Raw genomic sequence first — 22549 nt, forward strand, 5'->3', positions numbered from 1 at the left:
TATATAATTTCGGATCACGAGTTAAGTTTTGAGAGCTTGACTGTTTGTATTTCCAACACAGAAGAATAAAAATATGGCGGCAAAATTCTGAATTTCGAAATTGTTAGTTATGACATCGCAAGAACTGCCCGTGTTCCGATTTTATGACAGGAAGTCTAAGCGGTAAATAACTTTAAACCAAGCAATAGTTTATTGAAAGCAGGGAAGCAGTACCTGCTTGATCAATATTTACTGTTGTGACGATTTATCTTGCTTTGATCTCTCGTAGCGTTAATTAATGATTAACCTTGTCACGATAGTCGGCTACTATTATTCAGTTATTGGAAAGATTTCCGCCCGTAACCCCTGTATTTATTTCTAATCATTATATGCCTGAGAATATCTGCATATGTTTTTTTTTATAAACAGCCTATACCTAACCCTAAACCTAAAATCTAACCCCAAACCTTACCCTAAACCCCCGAAATAATCCTAATAAATAGAATACATTTCAAGTGGGGGTTACGGGCGGATCTCTTACCCAGTTATTTATACACGTCTACGAAATCACCGTCTCTACGAACCAGTCTGGACTACGAATCCACCGCGTCTACGAAATGGTTCAGCCTACGAAAACACCGTCTCCCGCCCTAAGATCCCTTTTCCGATCAAGCAATCAATCATTTGGGTTTGGTACCCCCTTTCGATGAAATTCCTTCCTTTATTACGATAGCATGATTACATATGACATGTACCTCAAATTGCTGTTACGTCGCCGAAAACAGTTGAAACTGGGATATTATGTAACATACACCTAGTCCTTTACAATATTAACTTCTCACTGTAAATGTTGCCACTTTAAAGGGGCACTGATCCAGAGCAATTTCTGTGGACTGGTTGTTGCTTTTGTTATTGTTTTTCTCGCATGAGTACCCGGATGATATCCCAGAATTCTTGATGGTTCGTGACCTCTGTGCGCCACCCGCATGCGCAATTGATAGTATAAGTATAGATTGATCAACAAAGAGAGAAATCTTTTTTACTCGATAATATTTGCATCTTCATTGTTTTGATAACAAATGAAAACAAGTTTAACCACCTGTCAGCGGGACAAAATGTTAGGACTGAAATATGACGAAGTCAATGTATGCTTATATATTTTGTCTTATAATCCTAATTAGTTTATTATCATATTTGTATGCATTTTAAAAATTTATACAATGCACATGATCTGCTTATACTTATAGTGAATTTATAACATGACTGTAATGTCTAGACATATTGCAAACTGGCAACATGAATCATTTCATACACACGCCCAAAGTGCGACCTAGTGTATGTTGTCTGTCTCATTACACTTCACAACGAAAAAAACTGATTCTGTGTAATGCTACAACAAATGAATAAAAACAAAATGCAAATATTAAAATTAAAACAGCAACAATGTCAGGCTATTATATTGTTCGAGGAATGTATCCATCAATATCACCATAAAGGAACGATATGCCATTCATTTGCAGCTGACAAAGAATCCTGTTCCATGTCATGTGTCTTTTAACAGTCTAATATGTGAAAAAGTGATATATCATTTCAGGTTTTTCACATTGGTGTATAGTCTCATTGGTCACCCAAGATAGCACACCTGGCAACTAATTGCATGATGTCCGCCATTCTTTAAAAAAGTTATTTTGTTAGCCAATAATGAACAATCAATCAATGTATTGGCGGTTAATCCTTTGAAAGAAAGGACGTTGTTTTTACAGAGCACCTTACGACAGGGTGTATTCAGTATAGATTAGTAAATCTACATACATAAAAACTACCTTTTGACAAATCCACTGTGCAAGATAAAAGCAATTAATCAATCAGCGTGTTATCGGTTAATCCTTTGATCAATGCTTGTTTCTGTAACTCAACTGATAATTTCTTTTGCTGCACTTCCATGCGCATATTACTTATCATGTAATACATTTGCCACATCAGACCTTAATTTGTAGTGTTGAGTGTTTACTCAGACACGAGAAATGCCAAATGGGAACCTTTGTCGGGTAATCTGAGTGGTATTACTGCTAATAATAACTGTTATAACTTGATTAACTGACCATCAAGTGAATGATGACAAATAACGTGTAGGTTTACCACCAAACACGGGTTACAGCAAGGGAGTAGTAATCGCTGTAATGCGTGCAATTTTGATTGCCTGAAAAAAAATTATTGGCCGACACTGTTTTGAGGATACGAACGGAACTTCATTGTTGCATAAGAAATACATATAAGCATTTGCTGTGTACTTTGTTAAAAACTGTATATACCTATTTACCTAAGTAAACTTTCAGATTTTTTTAGCAATTGAAATGTGGGGTTGTTTAGTTTGCGTATTCAAATACATCAAATGTGTGTTTTTAATATCATGGCATAGGTAATAAACATCATATTTTTACAGGACATGATTGAATATCAAGGTGAAAAACACTGAAATAGGATCAAATTGGATCAGTCACTATATCACCCAGGCATTAAAAAATCTGAAAACGTTACACTGCTGGGATACTTTATTACAATCAGACAAGAACTACCGGGGAAATTTTCAAATAACGGACATCAACCCTTCCTAATGTCCCACTGTTTAGGTTGAAGAAATTCTGCCAAGGTGGACAGTAGCCCAGTCCCCGTGTCCGTCAGGGTCGAGGGAGCATGTGCTGACCAGCCTGCAGCTTGGCTTCGTAATTAGACTTTTTGTGAGAAACATTAACATACATTTCTGTGCTCCGATTTGTGTTGAGGTACATCTGTGTGTACAGAAGGTACCTGGAGTACATTATTCTAGTATACAGGTTCTGATGACCCCTCAAACAATAACATTAGCATCTGCTACGGAATAAACTCTTTTGCCAAAAGTATTCTCCTCTTATTGATTTTTGGCCACACAACTGGACCGGATATTGCTCCAATAATCATCAACTGATTTTTGATATAAGGTGTCGATGGCGCGTGGCTTAACCCGATTATGTATAGGCCATATTACATAACCATACATGGACATGATACAAGAAAACATTTTCAAACAAAAGAAATTTCTCAATGTTCACATGTTTCTCTTCACTAATCCCTTTCTATGCTTCTGAATATAAATACAATCTTTTCATTCATTTTTGTTTCCTTAATGTAAGGGTTTCATTTTCTCTGTTGCTCCATGATCTGATAAATAATTTAAGGGACCCCCCCCCCCAAAAAAAAATATGTCCGGTAACCCGACCGACCCTATTGATGTTCAATAAACCAGCCTGATGCAGCATGCACTTCTTTTTGTCTTAATGTTTTCACCCAGTAACGTCTTTGTGATCATTGAAGTTACTCTGTTGATATGTCATGTACATTGTACTCTTAAGGATCATTATCCTCCTTCAGAAGAAGACGTGAACTGGAACAAACTGTTGAAAACAGAGTGAAAAGATTCAGAGATGAAAAGCTTCCACATACATTCAAGCACAGGTATACATCAGAACATATCGACACAGGTTATTTCTTGCCTGTTTTGCGAAAATATCCTAAAATCTTTATGTGTAATATGTATCAAAGATGAAGTAATACATTATACTCCTCACTACTGTCATCATATTAATAATATTTACAATACTTATCACTATTTATGTTTTGGTTTTGTATCCAGGGGTCCATCATGCCACATACTTCCATGTATGGATATGTGCTTGGGCTTGTGGCCTTTTACTGAAATATACAAATGATTTAGATATAAGTAAAACATCCGCATTCAATGATCTTTCAAATAGAAAAATAATAATCTTTCCATGTTGTCTTCATAGTTAACCTTCAATCGTTTGTTTGTTTCAGCATAACTGGACCAAGCACTGAGTGGAAAACGTTTTTTCGACAACAAGATGCCTTTGACTACACACGGAGTAAAATTGATGTATGTTTATACAGTTACTTCTTCTTCCCATAAACCACCTTCATGTCCACTGGAGAAATTTGGTAAAAATGTAGCAGGACTTCTTTCAGAATTGTATCCTTGTGTTTGTCTTCCACAATCACCTCCAATGTTTCTATTACAGGATGACCTCCATGTATATGGGTTCCAAGATGACCTCCATGTATTTGTATTACAGGGTGACCTCCAATGTTTCTATTACAGGATGACCTCCACATGTTTGAGTTCCAAGATGACCTCCATGTATTTGTATTACAGGATGACCTCCACATGTTTGGGTTCCAAGATGACCTCCATGTATTTGTATTACAGGGTGACCTCCAATGTTTCTATTACAGGATGACCTCCACATGTTTGGGTTCCAAGATGACCTCCAATGTTTCTATTACAGGATGACCTCCACATGTTTGGGTTCCAAGATGACCTCCATGTATTTGAGTTGCAGGGTGACCTCCAATGTTTCTATTACAGGATGACCTCCACATGTTTGGGTTCCAAGATGACCTCCATGTATTTGTATTACAGGGTGACCTCCAATGTTTCTATTACAGGATGACCTCCACATGTTTGGGTTCCAAGATGACCTCCATGTATTTGTATTACAGGATGACCTCCACATGTTTGTGTTCCAAGATGACCTCCATGTATTTGTATTACAGGGTGACCTCCAATGTTTCTATTACAGGATGACCTCCACATGTTTGGGTTCCAAGATGACCTCCATGTATTTGTATTACAGGGTGACCTCCATATGTTTCTGTTCTGGTGTGTTTCAGCACCCTTGTGTTTTGCTGTTTTTGACAATGTTTCATTTCACCCAATCTCAGGTGAAGCAGTTATTGCATCAGTTGCTTCCCTGCAATGTTCCAACATGTCGTTTAAAGTGCCCATTAAGCACACAAAAGTTGCATATAGTAGTATAAATGACCTTCACTTTAGGTTTTAAATTTATATATGACTATCAAATTTTAGGGTGTTCCCATACTTTTTGTTTGTAGTATATTTGTGTTTCAGGATGACCTCCATTGTGTTTGTTTTCCAGGATCACCTCTGTTCATCCTTCACGATGACCTCCATTGTGTTTGTTTTCCAGGATCACCTCTGTTCATCTTCCACAATGACCTCCATTGTGTTTGTTTTCCAGGATCAGCTCTGTTCATCTTCCACAATGACCTCCATTGTGTTTGTTTTCCAGGATCAGCTCTGTTCATCTTCCACAATGACCTCCATTGTGTTTGTTTTCCAGGATCACCTCCATGTGTTTGCATATGAGAGTGACACCCTTGGGGGTGAGTCAGGACAGAGGATGTACCTAGTGGCCAGCTACCCTACATTCTGGCATTACTACAGGTATATATATATATATACATGTACACAGTTGATGGCGGGTCATACTTAGCATGAGACCGTGGGAGCTGCACAGAGAAACATGTGACACATTGAGAACCTCACCCTTGTGTCTTCTATGACTGAACATGAAACGAGTCATTAACAGTTACAAGTGTCTCAGGTTTGCCAGGGATATTTTAACACTTATCAGTGAGTCAGTGGGTGAGATTCTATCTTTCATCCAGTAATAACCTGTGCCTAGAGTGTACATGGTGGGCATGGTGGGCGAGCTGGCTAAGGCGCCAGGCTAGTGATCCAGCGAACATGAGGTGCCGGGATCGAGCCCACCTGTGACCAGGTGTAAAAAACCTTGGAGTAAACTTTGTGTGCAGACACTATCAGTGTTGTCACAACTCCTAGTGTACAGTATACAACCCTGTGCACTTAAAAGAACTACGAATCCATTGCTATATGACTAGATGGTGGCCACAGGAATACGTGCAAACACCTAGTTGCGCGTGCAGCAACGTGCAGTAAACTTGAATAAAGTACTGTGACTATGTGTCCTAGTCCACCCAGCTGTAAATGGGTACCTCGTAAGAATGAGAAAGCCGCAATAACTTGGTGCGGCTAGTGGCTGCAAGAGTTGTATACTCCCCAGGGAGTTGAGATTGATAATGCGATGTGCCGTTGAGACTGACATCCAATGATCGAGGAAAAAAAATACCAGCACCTTGAGCATGCACTAGTGCGTGGATATGTGCGCTATATAAGTATCCAATAATAATAAAATAAAATGTACAACTTCAGAGCCAACAAGATTAGTGATGTCATTTGATTGTGATGTCATGGTAAGCCATGATTTTGCAATGGTCTGTGAAGTTACATTTAATTCTGAAAGTTCATAGACTGTTTTTGAATAACTGTTCAACAAAACAATAATGGTTCATTTGAATATACTCATAATGCAGTCTATGATAAAGTCTAAATTGAGTCAATTGTGATCAAAACCTTTAGCAAGTATTTTCGGGACATTTTTGCTTCAAATACCTTTACATTTTAATCATATTGAACAATAGATAAAAATACTCTCCTGAATATTGAACAGGCTTCTTTCTAATCACAACTAGTGAACTATTTCCTTTTTCATATGGAGTTTAATATTTTACATATGTAAATACTGTTTCAGTCAACTGAAGGATTGTGAGAGACACCACTATGAAGTAATACCTGAAGGTATGTATCATTGATGTGGTTGTTTGGTAGATGAGAGTGAGTGCATCACACAATATAACATTGAAGTCAACCTTCTTTATGACCTGGAGTATTACCACCCATGACTTGTCAGACAAGAGAAGTTGTAGCCATATCACAAGGGGGAATATGGTTTTGCAGTGTACCCTAAGCCGTTGTTGGCATTGTTGAATCGCCCCTCCTCGATCATATCAAAGTGTCTACAATATGGTGGAGATTTCAAGTATCAGTTGTGACTAAGCCTAATACTCTCCAAAGTTAATGTCTTGTATAGGTCACTGCTTTGAGTTCTGATATCCATGTAGAAATGACTGGGTACACAGATTTTTGTAAAACCTGCATTGTTAAGTGTTTTACATGTAAGGTAAGATAAGATTAAGAGAAGTTCAATTTGTAAAGAAGCTAACAATTGGACTGTCTATCAGTATATGATACATCCCAGGGAGTTGAGATTGATAACACGATGTGCCGTTGAGATTAACATCCAATGATCGAGGGGAAAAGTACCAGCGCGCCTTGAGCATGCACTAGTTGTGTGGATATGTGCGCTATATAAATATCCTATTAATTAATTAATTAATCTTGAAATTCTAAGTGTACAGTGTGGATGTGAACATTTGCTGTTTTGCTAGTGAGTTCAAATTTAGAGCTACTCACATTAATTTCATGGTGTCTATTTGGCTTATGTTCACTCATTAAATTGCTGACATTATAATTTGGGACTGTATGATGCAGGGGAAAGAAGATCCAATGTCCAGTGCTTTTGATAAGATGAGAAATATGTCTGTATTGCTATTTTTACTGGAGATGAGTACTGATTGAGTTGAACAGTTTGCATGAAACATTGCTCCTCTAACTCAGGATTAGGAGTATTTCTAATCAAAATGTCAGTACATGTGCAATATTCTTGCATTATAATTCTTCTTGAAGCCATAATATGGTATGGGTATGTTGAATGTAGCTGAATGAAAGGCTACATATTTGAAGCTTGACTTTACTACTCTTCCACTGAGGTAGTTTATTTCTCAGATGACGAGTTTTAAAAACAAACACCAACCTGTTGTTGCAGGTGGAGTGTGTAAGCTGTATTTCGATCTGGAGTTTGCCAAAGAAGTAAATCCCAACAGCAATGGATTACAGATGGTTGATACATTTATAAAGGTAATAAAACAATTAGTCCATCTCATTTAAGTGTATGTTGAACTTAATGTATATTGTTACCTCACTACTCTCCATTAAGATGGGAATGATATCATATCTAATGCACCTCTTAGATAAAGCACTTGTGAATCAGTATTTGACTTAATACCATGAAAAGGACCTTTTCAGTGTTGCAGTAATCATGAAATTTTGAAAGAAAACACTTACAGTTAGGTATTGTCGGATGTGATGTCGCACCCGTGAAGATCCGGGGTAGAATAGGTCTTCAGCAACCCATGCTTGCCACAAAAGGCAACTATGCTTGTCGTAAGAGGCGACTAACGGGATCAGGTGGTCAGACTCGCTGACTTGGTTGACACATGTCATCGTATCCCAAATGTGCAGTATGATGCTCATGCTGTTGATCACTGGATTGTCTGGTCCAGACTCGATTATTTACAGACCGCCTCCACATAGCTGGAATATTGCTGAGTGTGGCATAAAACTAAACTCACTCACTCACTCACTCACTCACTCACCCCTAAGTGATCTCCCATTACAGTGGAAACTATCAAAACTGGCAGCTGTCCAATCCGGCAAGTTGTCAACACTGGCATAAAATCTCAGTCCTGTCCGTGGCTAATACATTTATCATTTAAAAGTTCTGCAATCTGGCAACTGTCAATCAGCGCTCTCTAATCTGACTCGTGGCAAGGAGTTGGCCGGATGTGTATTGTCACCAGTTAATCCAGTTAAGTGAATATGAGCATGCAACCTGGCATGCAACCTGGCATGTTGTCTAAACCGGATCAATTCGTCAGTCCTGACTAGTGCTGGTTTAGACAGCTTCCACTGTAGTCTGTAGATCCTCCTGGCAATAACATGTTCTCCTCTAACCTCAGTACGTGTGTACCTGGATGCAGCATCACTACAAGGTGTGCTGCGAGCGGCAGGATGTGCTTGACCTGGATGCAAGGTAGGTGTTCTGTTTTGGCAATGACTCAAATTGCTGATAATTCATGATGAGATTTTCTTTAAATTATAACATTATGCTACATGAGACACTATTTTGGAGGAGAATTATTTTAACATCCAAACAAAGCTGATTATTTGATTTATCATTTCTTGTATCATCAGCTGTGTTTGTTACAACCATATGTGAAAAATATTCATAATGTGCATGTGATAAGAATGATTTATTGATGATACTTATTTATACAGAATTAATGATGTCCATCAATAAATTTCACCTTTCTTTCACCATGGGATCGGGTGGTTAGACTCTCTGACTTGGTCGACTTGTCATCGGTTCCCAATTGCGTAGATCAATGCTCATGCTGTTGATCACTGGATTGCCTGGTCCAGACTTGATTATTTACAGACTGCCGCCATATAGCTGGAATATTGCTGAGTGCGGCATAAAACTAAACTCACTCACTCACTCACTCACTCAGTTCAGTGATAGTGTTCGTAAAGAAAGTGATAGAATCATTCAAATACAAAGAACAGTTCCTTTGCTCTGTCAGTTTTTACCAGACATTTATCCATGGTGCTGACAGTCATCTGATTTGTTAATCAGCACAGAGAAGAAGTTCAGTCGGCACCTGATCTTTCAGCTGCAAGATGTGGTCTTCAAGGACAATGTTACTGCAGGTGAGTCTTGTCTTTCAGTTTTGCTCCCAGCAATGTACATGTAGGTCCCATACACAAAAGAGCATCGGCTTCCCATGTGTCAGCTTGCAGTAGTCTGAACTAAAGCTAGAGCTATAATGCTAAAGTAAGGCCAGAAATGCTTGGAAAATGCTTTTTGATAATGGTTGATATTTCAGATTGAAAACTCATATATAATCATTCATACCACCTCGACCTAACATGGCATATGAGTAATCACGATGTACCATTCCCTAATCATAACGATTACTCATAAAATATTGAAAAACCTTAGAAAAAATCCCATGGTAGTAACACTTCTAAGAAACAAACTATACTGTGACCCACCTGGCAGGCAGACAGGGTGACAGCGTTATGTAACGCACGGGCAGTACATGTCAGGGACCGTCTCAAAATATCAAGTGTCAGTATCACTGCTGGTGGAGGACTCTAGCGGAATTACAACAGGACATTTATTGTATCTTTGATCTCATCTTGTATTTTAGCACACCTCTGTGGGATTTTGCGTTCATACAGTTTATAAACTGCACCCCGTATGACACCCTTATCAAAGCTATCCAGTTTATGTTTCCTATCTGGTTTTGATTTTGACACAACCCCTGAGGTAACTGATTTGTGTACAACTTTGTAAACCTGACTATATGTCAAATTAAGGGCTTTACACATTCTATAGTAAACCCTGTCATAGCTGACGAGAGGTTTCCCCCTTTGTTTCTCCAGTATGAAATACTGGTATAAATTTGAAATTAATTGTTCTGCAGAGATATCAAGTCGCATGTTGCCAGTTCAATGCTCATACACGAAGTGAAACTTCTATGGGTGAACAAGATTATCAATCCAATTTGAATTAAGGCTTTTTAACGTAATTATTTTGAATATAGCTACTACAAGAGTTCCATCTTTTGCACATATAGATGTTAAAAAAACAAACAACTTTTTACAATCGTTTATGTGATTTAATTAGTTGAGGCTATATGAATAATTATAGTCTGTATTTCAAAACTACAGTTTGTACTTAGAATATTTAAGAATGTTGTTGAAACGTCAAAATTTCCTCCTGTGAAGTCACCCCTCAAATGCATTTTTTCATCTGAGCTTTCATATCCAACTAGGTAGAGTCATATATGTATCATATATGTGCTTTTATCTTGTGTCAAATTCATCATATTGATATTGAAGCCAAAAAGCATTTTCCAAGCATTTCTGGCCTTACTTTAGGCCGCTAGCTCACTGAGATACCATTGCATGATGAGGGCTTTTTCCCCATTAGAACTCAAATTTCAAATTATAAAAAAATCGTTTCATATAATTTATTCTGTCCCCGAGGGACCTTATCATACCAGGTTGTATATCGTTAAAAAAAGTTAAACAAACATAATCTTTGTTTGTAATATTTTCGTAATAGTGTCTCGTCGTTGTCATTTACAGGGTACTCATCACATCTTTAACGGCCTATCCATATATATTTTGACACTGATTTTGAGGCAAGCGGCATCCACAGGGGAGGCGGTCATAACGGTCTTCAGTTAAACAGTATATATTTGTTTGATATTTTCTCGTCATTTTGTCCATCATCTTTAACAAACTACTTGACAGAGTGCATCAGCCAACAGGGGAGTCAACTCTGTTGAAACGAAACCCTCAGATCATCAAGCCTGTCAGTGCATCACCGAAGTCAGCCTAAGAAACCGCAGATGCTTCAGTGAGTGAGGAGAAGCAAGAAGCAGCCATGTCAGCGGAGGTTAAGAGTGAAGACAGAAATGATTCTGGCTTTGAAAGTCCCCTGAAGGGTATGGAAGGTAGTGCCAATTTCTCTGAGAAGTCGGAAGGGGACATTTCTAACATTGGCGTCAGTGATGACAGCTGTGCGATGTTGGATCAGTTTAGTGATGAGGAGCTGAGGTCACTGGTGGTGATGTCCAAGGACCTGAAACCTGTGCTGTTTTGTGATATGGGTAGGTATGGTAGATATTGTAGGAGAAAATGTTTCATTTTTGTAAATTGAATTAATATTGCCAGGATCAGCCTAGTAATGTATCACTTTGTGCTATTGCAATAAATAGTTATGTGAAGTACATTATAATGAAGTGAGTGAGTACAATTTTACGCCACTTTTAGCAATATTCCAGCAATATCATGGAGGGGGACCAGAAATGGGCTTCACACACTGTACCCATGTAGGGAAGCGAACCTGGGTCTTCAGCATGACGAGCAAACGCTTTACCACTAGGCTACCCCACTGTCTCCCGGGGAAGATGAAACCCCTAGAATTGTATAACGAAGAGTTATAATGAACACAGCAATACAGCAATACAGTAGTGTATTGTGATGTGAGGCGATATAATACACCAACTCATAATCCCTACATCGCAATACATACAATACATTACAAGCAATCCAGGTGTGAAAAATGTGAATAATAATAGAAACTGTACATGAACCAGATTATGCAGATTTCACGGTTTTTCACCATAAATGGGGTTGGCTGGGTAAACCGGAGCAGAATCTCGAAACAACGCCCAAACCATTATGTTTCCATTCTGCAATGTCCTATCTTTGAAACTGTACTTGAAATAGATTATAAATTTCCTAGTTTTCCTGGTTTGATTGGTAATAGCAGAATCACTGCAATGCCCAAAGAAACTTGTGAAATATATACATGTCTATCTTTGACCTTGAAAAATTACTGTATGAGGGTTGGGATCACCTGCAAAGGGAAAGAACTTGTGAAATATATTGCATCATGAGTATATTATGTATCGATGATAAATGGATTATTGCATCTGATCTGCTGTACATCATTATACCACTTTATGCTAATATTAATCTAATTACAGAATATTCCTTTGTTTTGTGTTTACACACAGGAATTTTAGATTGCTGAAGTAGAGGAAAAGTGACCCATGACGTTTATGCCAATATCTTAATGAGAAAACTGGTATCACACATATGTGTGAGTATCACACATATGTGTGAGATCGATTTCTAATCCCGTGATTGGCTACTCCATGGTGATGACCTAGGGTCAGGTTATGACGGACTACTTTCCTGATTAAAATTCATTGATAAGTTACTCGTGCTTCAATCGAACAGAAACCTGTTACTCTTGCAAAAAATACCCTTTACACCTACCTGTTATTTTCGCGATTGCAACATAAATAGGTATCTATACAATGAGTCACAAGTAGAATAAATATAACACGAATCTATTTATTTTCTAATTCTTTTTATTAAAACTTTTGATTTCTAGTCATGAATTCAAAATGGCTCGAACAATCAGTGATACCTGTGTAAACAATTATGTGAAAATCACCGTTAGAGATAAAGCCCGGGATTCCCTTCGAATATTCAAAATGTACAACATTGGTACTTTTACTGGAGAGATGCGACAAGTGTCATGTGTCGTCTTGCAAAAATACCTGACACGATAACGTCAGTGCCTGTCCATTGTGAGATCGATTTGCCTCGTTGTTTCTTTGATGCATTGATGAAGATGACATTTTTCACTGATAAACATGATGAAGACCCACTTCCAGCTCCGAGATACTATGTGATTCCAATGTTATCAAATTCACTCATGACAATCAGAACCAAAACACACTCGTTGAAACAATGTACAACATGGAACGTTTTGCAAGGCTTCATGAGTGCAAATGGCGGCACACGTCTTTTCTATTCAATCGAACATGTACAGGAACGGTTGATCTACACAAAAGTCATTGCTCAAGACATTCCTCCGACGCATGATAATGAAAAGTTTATGTCTTGATAACATACAGGATGTAATCAACTCACATTTCATACTGAAAACTCCGTAAATTCCATTACATTCCAAGTGGCAGTTTCTGGCTCGGGAAAACGAGAAGGCTGTGGCGAAGAAGAGTAGTCCCCCCATTGATAGTGAACGTAACTTCAGCAATGTCACATTCAAGCACACTGGGTGCACCTAATTACACACACTCAAACGTTTTGGCTCCAGTCGATGGAAGAACATTGAACGTAAACTAGTATACACAAGTACAGATCCCCAATGTGCAGAGATAATCAAAACAATCTTTCGATGACGACAACCACCAAGCGATAACGATGACGTCACACGCTCAAATATTTTACGCTTGCAAGAATTAAAATCATCCACATTTGCATGGTAACATCATCGTTTTAGAGGGTTTAATTAATTTTCTGTGATCTTATCTAGTTATCATTATCACTATTGCCTTGATGTTGCGAAGAGGTGGCAGAAACTTTTTTGTGGAGGGTCACCATGGGGATGAGTAGTGATTAGGAAACCAAGTGACGTCACTCATTCATAAACGTTGTGTTGTGTATTATTGCGCACCTACGATGAGAAAAAATGAAATTTGAATCTATTCGACCATAAAATGGTGCGATTTTATGGTGTGTAAGAAACAGATTAACATCTTGTGTGATAGGGCCAGGGATCAAAACACTGACCTTTCACTCTCCACACAGGTGCTTGTCTGAACAAAACATTGGTTGCTTGCTTTGAAACCCCAGAATCATTAACTTTCCTATTATTACATGGACCCCCCTGAGTTTCGGGGTTGACTTCCCACACTTGGAAGTAAGTAGCTTGCAGCCATGATTTCAGTATACTGGCATACATGTTTCAGATATACACCAAGACTGCGTGTCTTGACGTTTGGCTCTGACAGCCGTGGTGGCAGATTCAGACATCAGGCAGTAAAACACAGATCTCATGCTGAGACAGGCAAGTAGTCCACGTGGCACAGTGTGTATTGTGTAGCTGTAGCAAATCCTAGACTTCTGGCAGGGATTTATCTTGGATTCAAAACTAACTGACTTTGCCAGGCAGATTGGTAAATAGTCATGCACTTTTATAATGCTCTTATTTTCGTAACTTCTTATGAATTTGAATTTTTAAATTCATATTGGGAATTTTAACTACATTTGCTGCTTGGCCTCTGAGAAGGTTTAGATAGATCCCTGTCCTGGTTGTCCAGTTGGCCGGTGTTGAAGTGTCAGAGGTGTTTGGGTTATCCTTTTGGAGAATGTCTTGACTGTCGTATGGTCATTTAAAGGTCTGATTTGGATGAAGCTTTCAATTATGAGCATGCAATTGAATACAATGGATGAAGCGATTGTTTTCTTACAATGCCAACTGACTATTTCTGCTATGCCTGACAGAAACACTGGGCGGCTACACAACGTCTCCATACCCCGAGCTGGATGACTTCATCAGCAGGACAGTGGGGGATGGTGGAAAGAATGGCTTCATCCGACACTGGACATACTTCCCCCAGGGGGAGTTGTTGCTGTACGACATCGCACGACATCGCTGGTGTGCCAACATACAGAGACAGCATCGCAGCAACAACATCATGTGCGTTTCTCTATCTTTACATTTTAGGACTTTTTGCTGTCAGTGATTTTTTTCTTTTATGTCAGTTTTGACATGGGTTTATGCCAGCTTTTGTAATAATGGAGATTAATAATGGAGTTGGAAAAGTTCAAGACATCAAAATCCGACATTCAGTACGGTCACCTTGCAGACGTTTATTGTTTATATATATCTCTTCACTAAATCAAAGTGCCCTAAGGGCTCTACACATGTACCTCTTACTTTTGTTTTTATTTTGATAGAATGTAAGGGTTTTTTTCTGTACTTACCCAGGCTGTGCGTGGACATGAAGAAAGGAGTGTATTATCAAAAGTGCCATGACCCAGACTGCAAGGCTGAAAACTTCAAGTCTGAAGGTAACATCAGCTGCTTGGTGTATATGTATATGTAGTAATATGCTTCTTTTTGCCACTATATCTGCTTCTTGTGTGACCTCCAAATCTGCTTCTTGTGTGACCTCCAAATCTGCTTCTTGTGTGACCTCCAAATCTGCTTCTCATGTGACCTCCAAATCTGCTTCTTGTGTGACCTCCAAATCTGCTTCTTGTGTGACCTCCAAATCTGCTTCTTGTGTGACCTCTTCATCTGCTTCTCATGTGACCTCCAAATCTGCTTCTTGTGTGACCTCCAAATCTGCTTCTTGTGTGACCTCCAAATCTGCTTCTTGTGTGACCTCCAAATCTGCTTCTCATGTGACCTCCAAATCTGCTTCTTGTGTGACCTCCAAATCTGCTTCTTCATGTGACCTCCAAATCTGCATCTTGTGTGACCTCCAAATCTGCTTCTTCTGTGACCTCCAAGAATAATTCAAATCTGCTTCTTGTGTGTGACCTCTTCACCTCTACTTGTGTGACCTTAAATCTGCTTCTTCTGAGACCTCAAAGAATAAATTCTTGTGTGACCTCTTCATCTACTTGTGTGACCTTAAATCTGCTTCCTCTGAGACCTCCAAGACTACTTCTTATGTGACCTCAAATCTGGTTCTAATGTGACATCTCACTAACAGGCAGGTTGTTACAGGCAATTGGTTTAAAGGTTTAAAAAACAGACATACAGTACATAGTTAAAGTCTTAATTACTCATCTCTGATATTGTCTTCTGTTCACTATATTTTAAGTTACAGATCAGTCACCTGAACACATTTTGTCTATATGATAGATATTATTGAGAATTACAAATTTATCCCACTGATGGATCAACTATACAAACACATTATCAGCCTTAAACTGAAGGTGTGCCATTGTGTGGAAAGTTACAGGAATATCTCAGCAATTTGAAAACCAAGGCAACTGTTATTTTTCCAGATCTGCCCCTCCCAGCAGAAGTCCTTCCTGGCCACTACTTCAACACTAGTAGTGATGGTCTCGATTCCGACTTTGACGACGATGACATTGTGCGGGCAGCGGAGGAGGCGGAGAAGACGTACCAGTCGAAGCAGGAGGAGAGTGATGACGACCTCCTCAACGCCACGGTGGAGATGGAGAGGAATATGTCAGAACACATGAAGTCCTGAAAATGGAAGGAGATTTTACCATGGCCATGGTACCATGTGTCTTACTGATTGACCTTGTGATCTCTTTTTCACATTTTAATAATATATATGCTGAATTATATTTGTATGAACACTTTAAAAGCGGTATATATTTCAGATTATAGTCTTGAATTAATAATGTGTTCATATTTATTTAAGCTTCTGAAGTATTTTATTCATGTTATTGATCAATATCCATCTTAAGCAGTACATCATGTATAACGTGACTGTGAATGTTTGTATACTACAGATCATGAAATTATTCTGACATTAATATGTAGAACATTATTTTTAAGCACAAACCAAATCTTTCATGAAATATGATTTGCTGTACATAGCATAGATCATGTAGGTCAAGATGCCATGTGCATGTCTTCGGGGTGATGAGTCAACACTTTAACCACTAGGCTACCCGACCACCCCATCCATGGAACCATGAAGGTCCATTGTTCCTGGTCACATCCTTTACACCTGTTGATTTAAGCTGTATAACCTATTATAAGTGCTAATGTTGCAGTCAATTCTATATTTATATTAAATGTTCTGTTTGTGTGACATAAATAAAAACTAAATAAAAAATTCCATCTCCATCTTCCTTTTATTATATTTTGTATACAAATTTTGAATTGGGTTGTAGCATGAATGTCTTGTGATATTAACCATTACAGGTGAATGGTGGACTGTGCTATGAAACAATCATATGTTTACTAGTATTTTGGACAGTGTTATCAATATGACAAACCTATCTGACATACTGGCTGTCACAATCCCATAAATATCATACAGCACTGTGGTTACCTCGTAGGAACACACTGTAATCTCCTTGCATTGAAGCGTTGGCTCCTCACACAAGACCCCCGGTTCGATTTCCATCATGGGTAAAATGTGTGAAGACCAATTCTGGTGTTCAATGTGTGAAGACCAATTCTGGTGTTCAATGTGTGAAGACCAATTCTGGTGTTCCCGGTCGTGATATTGCTGGAATATTGCTAAAAGCAGCGTGAAACTAAATTCACTCTCACTCACATTGATTCAGTGTCGGCTTTGTGCAATAAACTATGACTAGTGTTCCCATCAGTTCAGATGTGGGCTTCTGACGCATGGATGACAATGTAGACAAACATGTCTGCAAGAGATATGGCACTAGAGGTAAATGACACTACTTAACCGAGTGACATTATATAATAAACATCATGTATTGTAATGATGTGGTAATGTGAAAAACGGATTATCACCATTGTCTGTTTCCATATGCTCCCCAGGGATTGAAAAATACGATGTGCTATTGAGATTGACATGATGGAGGGAAAAACAAAGAGCCTTTGAGCAGCTGAGATGAGCTGGATATTGGTGCTGTACAAATATATGGTATTTCGGATAATGACACCTACTCAGTGTATTATCTCTATGTATAGTGCAAGTTCATTTACAAGGTATGCGGTTCCGTAGATATCTGGGTTCGAACTGGCCCTCCGCAACCCATGCATGTGAGAGCCGACTGACGGGATCGGGTGGCCAGGCTCCTTGACTTGATTGATGTATGTCATGATATCACTCACTGGGTTGTCTGGCCCAGACTTGATTACTTACAGACCACACTCACATAGCTGAAATATTGTTCAATGCAGCTAACAAACAAACCATGGTACGGAGAGTGGCGGCAATGGTAGCTCACTTATTTTAGGCGCCTCAGTTAGTCCCTTGGCCAAAAAACCCTGTAATTGTGGGTTGGAAACCCTGTTCATCACCTTGAGCGAAATGCACAATATGTCGGAAAGCGCTCAATAAATCTCCAAATCATCGTCATCATCACCTGTTCATCCCCAAATAGTCTCACAGTCCCTGAACAACTCTATTTTCATTACTGCCATCCCTATCTGCAATGCTAAAGCCCTAAATGATGCTACTCAAGATTTCCGAATCTCCCATCTCACTGCAGGGGCTATTTTTCAATTATAATGGGATTTTTTGTTACTATCAAAATTATTTATATTCAGAAACGAAAATATTGGTCTTATCCCCAATAAGATTCAAGGGTAGTCAACACCATACTGTATTCGTGGGTTATATCTAAACTATAATGATCTGAGACCTACCTCCGTCTCCACCGACGTTATGCTGACACGTGATTAAACTGAGATCCTGTACCAAACGGCGTTTATCCATACCACTCTCACTCCAGAAGGGCGGTAGGGTAGCTTAGTGGTAATGGTGCGGTCGAAGTCAAATCGAATCAGGTCTACCAAGTTTTTGAACATTTTTTGACATGTCAAAAATTTTCCTCGACCTTCGGTCCGAGATGGGGTCAAGACCAGGTCGAAAAAAGGTCGACATTAGGTCGAGTTGAAGGTCGAGCTGGCCTGACATGCCGATCTGTGTTCGTCTTAGAGTCGTTCTGTACTCGGCCTCAACTTGGCCTCGACTCGGCCTTGAGTCTACCTACTCAAACTGGACTCAACATGGACTCAACCTGGAGTCGGCCGATTCGACCTGAAGTCAACCTATCTCGACCTCAACTCGACCCTAATCGAGTCCGCGCCGACCACATAAATGGTCGCCATCTTCCCAGTTGCTTCATAAAAGCCAAACGGCAGCCAGTGGTAGCACAACATCTCCACACCAACCTGCTGCCACCCAGAGATCCACCCTGAGCACACCACCCTCTCGAACATGCCGCAAAGCAGCGGAACAGGCTGGTATCTTCCCTAGCTTTGACTCCAGTGCTGCAGCTGGTATATCTCTGTACCTGCCAAGCGGTCTCTTGGACACTACACACACCTCAGAGGATCAGTCACATGTTCAGGACTCTCAGCAAGGACAGTGAAACTAGTAGAACTTGATACTCATATATTGTCATGAGCACTTTATACTGATGTGAAATGTTACCTTCAGATTATTTAAATCAGTTTCCAATAAAAGATTTAAAAGCTTTTTTTATCTGATATTTTTTTGTATTGCTAAGATATACATCACTGAGATATACATGACGGAACTAGAAGACAAGGGCCTGCTGACATCAACCATCGCACTAATATGCTGGTACAGAAAAGTAGACGACACCTTTGTAGTTCTCAACCCCAACGACAACCCTGAACACCGCCTCAACCACCTGAATTTCCAACATCCCCGTATGCAGTTTACAATGGAAGAAGAATCTAACAACAAGCTCCCTTTCCTCGACGTCCTATTAAAGAAAGAAGACAAGATCTCCACTACTGTCTACAGGAAACTTACCCATACCGACCAATACCTTCACTTTACCTCCAACCACCCTCTACAGGTTAAGAAAGGCATCATATCCACTCTCACCCGAAGAGCCAAGAACATCTGCTCGACAACAGAAACCCTAGAAACCGAACTAAACCACCTCCGCCATGTCTTCGTCCATTATAGCCAGTACCCCCAGAAGTTAGTCAACAATGTCATCACAACCACCCTCAACCCAAGAGATAAACCACCCCGCCGGCAATCAGCACCCTTTGTAATAAGTATCCCGTATGTCCCAGCAGTCAGCCACCAGATAAGACGACTCCTTCAGCAGCAAGCAGGCATAGACGTTCTGTTCCAGAAAGGCAAGTCCATCCACAACCTCCTCTAAGCCACAGGTAAACCACCGTCAGCAACAAAAGATGACCCCTCGGGAATAGTCTGCCAGATTCGTTGTGAATGTGGAGACTTCTATATTGGTGAAACATCCCGCCCGCTCCCACTACGAATCAAAGAACATAAAGCGTCAGTCCAGAAAAACGACTCCAAATCCGCCATTGCCGACCACACCAAAGCCAACCCTGACCATGCCATCCTATGGAACAACATCGATACCCTGGAAATCAACGAATTAGGAAACTCCTTGAAGCCATAAACATCCAACGCCAGAACCCCACCATGAATCGTGATCAAGGATATTTCATCTCCTCAGCCTATCACCACCTAATCAAAGACCACCACCAGTAATCCTTCCATACCTCCCCTGTCCATCTGGCTTCCACGCTCCCCTTTGTGCTTGCAATCACAACTAGTGTACTTCAACCTACTTACTTATCATGATCCCATTGTACGTCAAACTCATCAATTGTATAAACTCAACTCTAATCACAATCAATCACTCTGTACATCAACCTCCTCTGCTCAAATCACTTATCAAATATCCAATGTACATCAACCTTGTTAATTTTATATACTCACTATGCAGCTATGTATATATTCTCCTTGTTTCAAATTGTTGTATCACTTGCTTGATAACGGTGTTAGTACCTACACCGAAACGTCGCACTCATTGCAAAAAAGAAGTTGACTATCCATAGAACTTAGTTTCCCTTCATCTTCACAACTTCTAAAATGCCTCTCAAAGAACATTGCTAAGTGTAAATGTAAATACATCTTGTACGATTGTAATAAAGTTTGTTTTGTTCATCATGTATATAGTTAGTTTTCATTGTTTTTTTTTTTTCGCATTTACCAATTGTAAATAGTGTAAATAAAAAATCAACAAGAGTTCCTTTGTAAATGAAGTAGTCCTAAATAATAGAGTACACTTTAAAGTCATTTGGATATCATCTTCTCTTGGCAATGAACAGCTCCTGGGCCCATGAAGTAGTCCTTTAAATAGTTTCTTTGGATGGCGCCTTCTAGTGGGGTAACGTTTCTCGTACCCCGGTTATCGCCATCAAGCAGCTGTGTGCAGGAGCGCCACTCGCCTGGGGTGAGTGAACAGTCCTCATTCCCCTGGTCTGTGATGTTCATCTGACTGTTCCGGTTCCTCGTTCTCAGCATGTTGTGTAAAGTGACGCAGGCCAGAGTTATCTGTTCAGCTCTGTCTGCAGTGCTGTTTAGGGAGCCTAGGATGATCTGAAACCTCATAGCCAGAACCCCGAAGGTATTCTCCACCACTCGTCTGGCCCGAGACAGTCTGCAAAAGTTCCAAATTAAACATTTTTAAGTCAAATGCATTCAAAATTCAAAACCTTTCATATGATATTGTATGCACCCAAAGATACTAAGTTATAATTTGAGTAAGGTATTTGTGGAAAAGAATAATTACCTGCAGTTGAAGATCTGCTGATCGGGGTCCATCTGACGCATAGAAAAGGACTTCATCATCCAGGGGCGGAGTGGAAAGGCATCGTCGCCGATGATGAAGTATGGCACACCATACTGGGAATACAAGGTCATCGCCCTCCATCCGATCTCGTGAATGGTTGAAGACCATCAGCGTCTGATGCTGATCCCTTGGCCCCGACGTTGACCCACGGGAACTTGTAGTCGGCATCCGCGAGTGCCAGCAAGACGATAGAGAAGAAGTTATTGTAGTAGTAGAAGAGGGACCCGCTTTTGGGAGGCTTTTTCATGCGTATGTGCTTGCCATCAAACGCACCGGTGCAATATGGAAATTGCCACCTTTCCTTGAAAGCACGGGCTACAGTATTCCATCTGCTCTGATCCCACTCATCTGCCAGATGCTCAGCTTTGAAGGCGTCAAGGATGGGATTGATGTGCTTACGGCTGAGGCTTTAACTTTGGAGGAGGGTTGGCATTCTCCAGGTCATCCACCAGTTCAAGCAGGTGCCAGGCTATCTGCACTCAAATTGTAAGCAGTCTTCGCTTCTCGGGGCTCACCAGGTTTACGTCAAGGTTCCTGATGGTGATGTTACTACTTTGCAGTCCTCTAATTGAATGGGTACCTAGTGAAAATGCACCCTGTAATTTTTACAGTTTGGAAACCAAGGGTCTACTCGGCTAAAAAATGGAATTTCCGTCGAGAACCAGTCGCTCCGGTTGAACACAGGTCGCGAAGAGGTCGGGCCGGTCGACTTAGGACAAAATTAATTCGAAATTAGGTCGATAGACAGGTCTAGCTGGTCGAGTATAGGTCTTCTCAACTTGGCCGACCTGAGTCGAGATAGGTCGACTGAAGTCGAACTAAAATCGTATTTAGGTCGTAAAGGTCCTTACGAGGTCGTTTTGAGGTCGAGTAGTTTGCGAGGTCGAGTCGGTCGAGCTCCCGAGGTCGCCACGGGGACCGCACCATTAAAGCGTTCGCTCGTCACGCTGAAGACCAGGGTTCGATTTCCCACCTGGGTATAATGTGTGAAGCCCACTTCTGGTGTCACCCGTTGTGGTATTGCTGGAGTATTGCTAAATGCGGCGTAAAACTAATCTCACTCACTCACTCCAGAGCGTGACGTTGATCAGATTGCGACTCAGAAACTGAATGAAGCGTCCGGCAAATACTCAACTCGTGTCCAGTACAGCCAGTTGATGGACAGTGTCGCTGAACGTCTAGAGGTCGTTGCCGTGCAGTTGAATGCCTCGC

At 40.1% G+C, this 22549-nt stretch overlaps 2 protein-coding genes across 2 annotated transcripts; both read left to right on the top strand.

The window, feature by feature from the left end:
* Positions 1-56: 56 nt before the first annotated feature.
* On the top strand, positions 57-16826 carry LOC124254477 (DNA-directed primase/polymerase protein-like). The gene is made up of 14 exons (XM_046688286.1): positions 57-162; positions 3388-3471; positions 3832-3910; positions 5175-5278; positions 6447-6493; positions 7581-7672; positions 8554-8627; positions 9231-9304; positions 10881-10902; positions 11102-11281; positions 13957-14054; positions 14492-14687; positions 14979-15061; positions 16010-16826. Exons 1-14 carry the CDS (start codon positions 110-112, stop codon positions 16216-16218), a joined length of 1395 nt encoding a protein of 464 aa, XP_046544242.1. The 5' UTR covers positions 57-109; the 3' UTR covers positions 16219-16826.
* A 2393-nt stretch (positions 16827-19219) lies between these two features.
* LOC124254479 lies at positions 19220-19834 on the top strand. The gene has a single exon (XM_046688287.1). The coding sequence runs from the start codon at positions 19220-19222 to the stop codon at positions 19832-19834; it is 615 nt and encodes a 204-aa protein (XP_046544243.1).
* Positions 19835-22549: the final 2715 nt, after the last annotated feature.

The sequence above is a fragment of the Haliotis rubra genome, unplaced genomic scaffold (genome assembly GCF_003918875.1).
Source record: "Haliotis rubra isolate DU_JTF1 unplaced genomic scaffold, ASM391887v1 Scf572, whole genome shotgun sequence".
In the NCBI taxonomy this organism is placed as follows: Eukaryota; Metazoa; Mollusca; class Gastropoda; order Lepetellida; family Haliotidae; genus Haliotis; species Haliotis rubra.

Coding starts and splice junctions, on each gene's coding strand:
- LOC124254477 (XM_046688286.1), top strand. CDS start 110: ATGACATCGCAAGAACTGCCCGTGTTCCGATTTTATGACAGGAAGTCT. Junction 7,673..8,553: donor TGGTTGATACATTTATAAAG/GTAATAAAACAA, acceptor CTCTAACCTCAG/TACGTGTGTACCTGGATGCA. Junction 14,688..14,978: donor CATCGCAGCAACAACATCAT/GTGCGTTTCTCT, acceptor GTACTTACCCAG/GCTGTGCGTGGACATGAAGA.
- LOC124254479 (XM_046688287.1), top strand. CDS start 19,220: ATGACGGAACTAGAAGACAAGGGCCTGCTGACATCAACCATCGCACTA.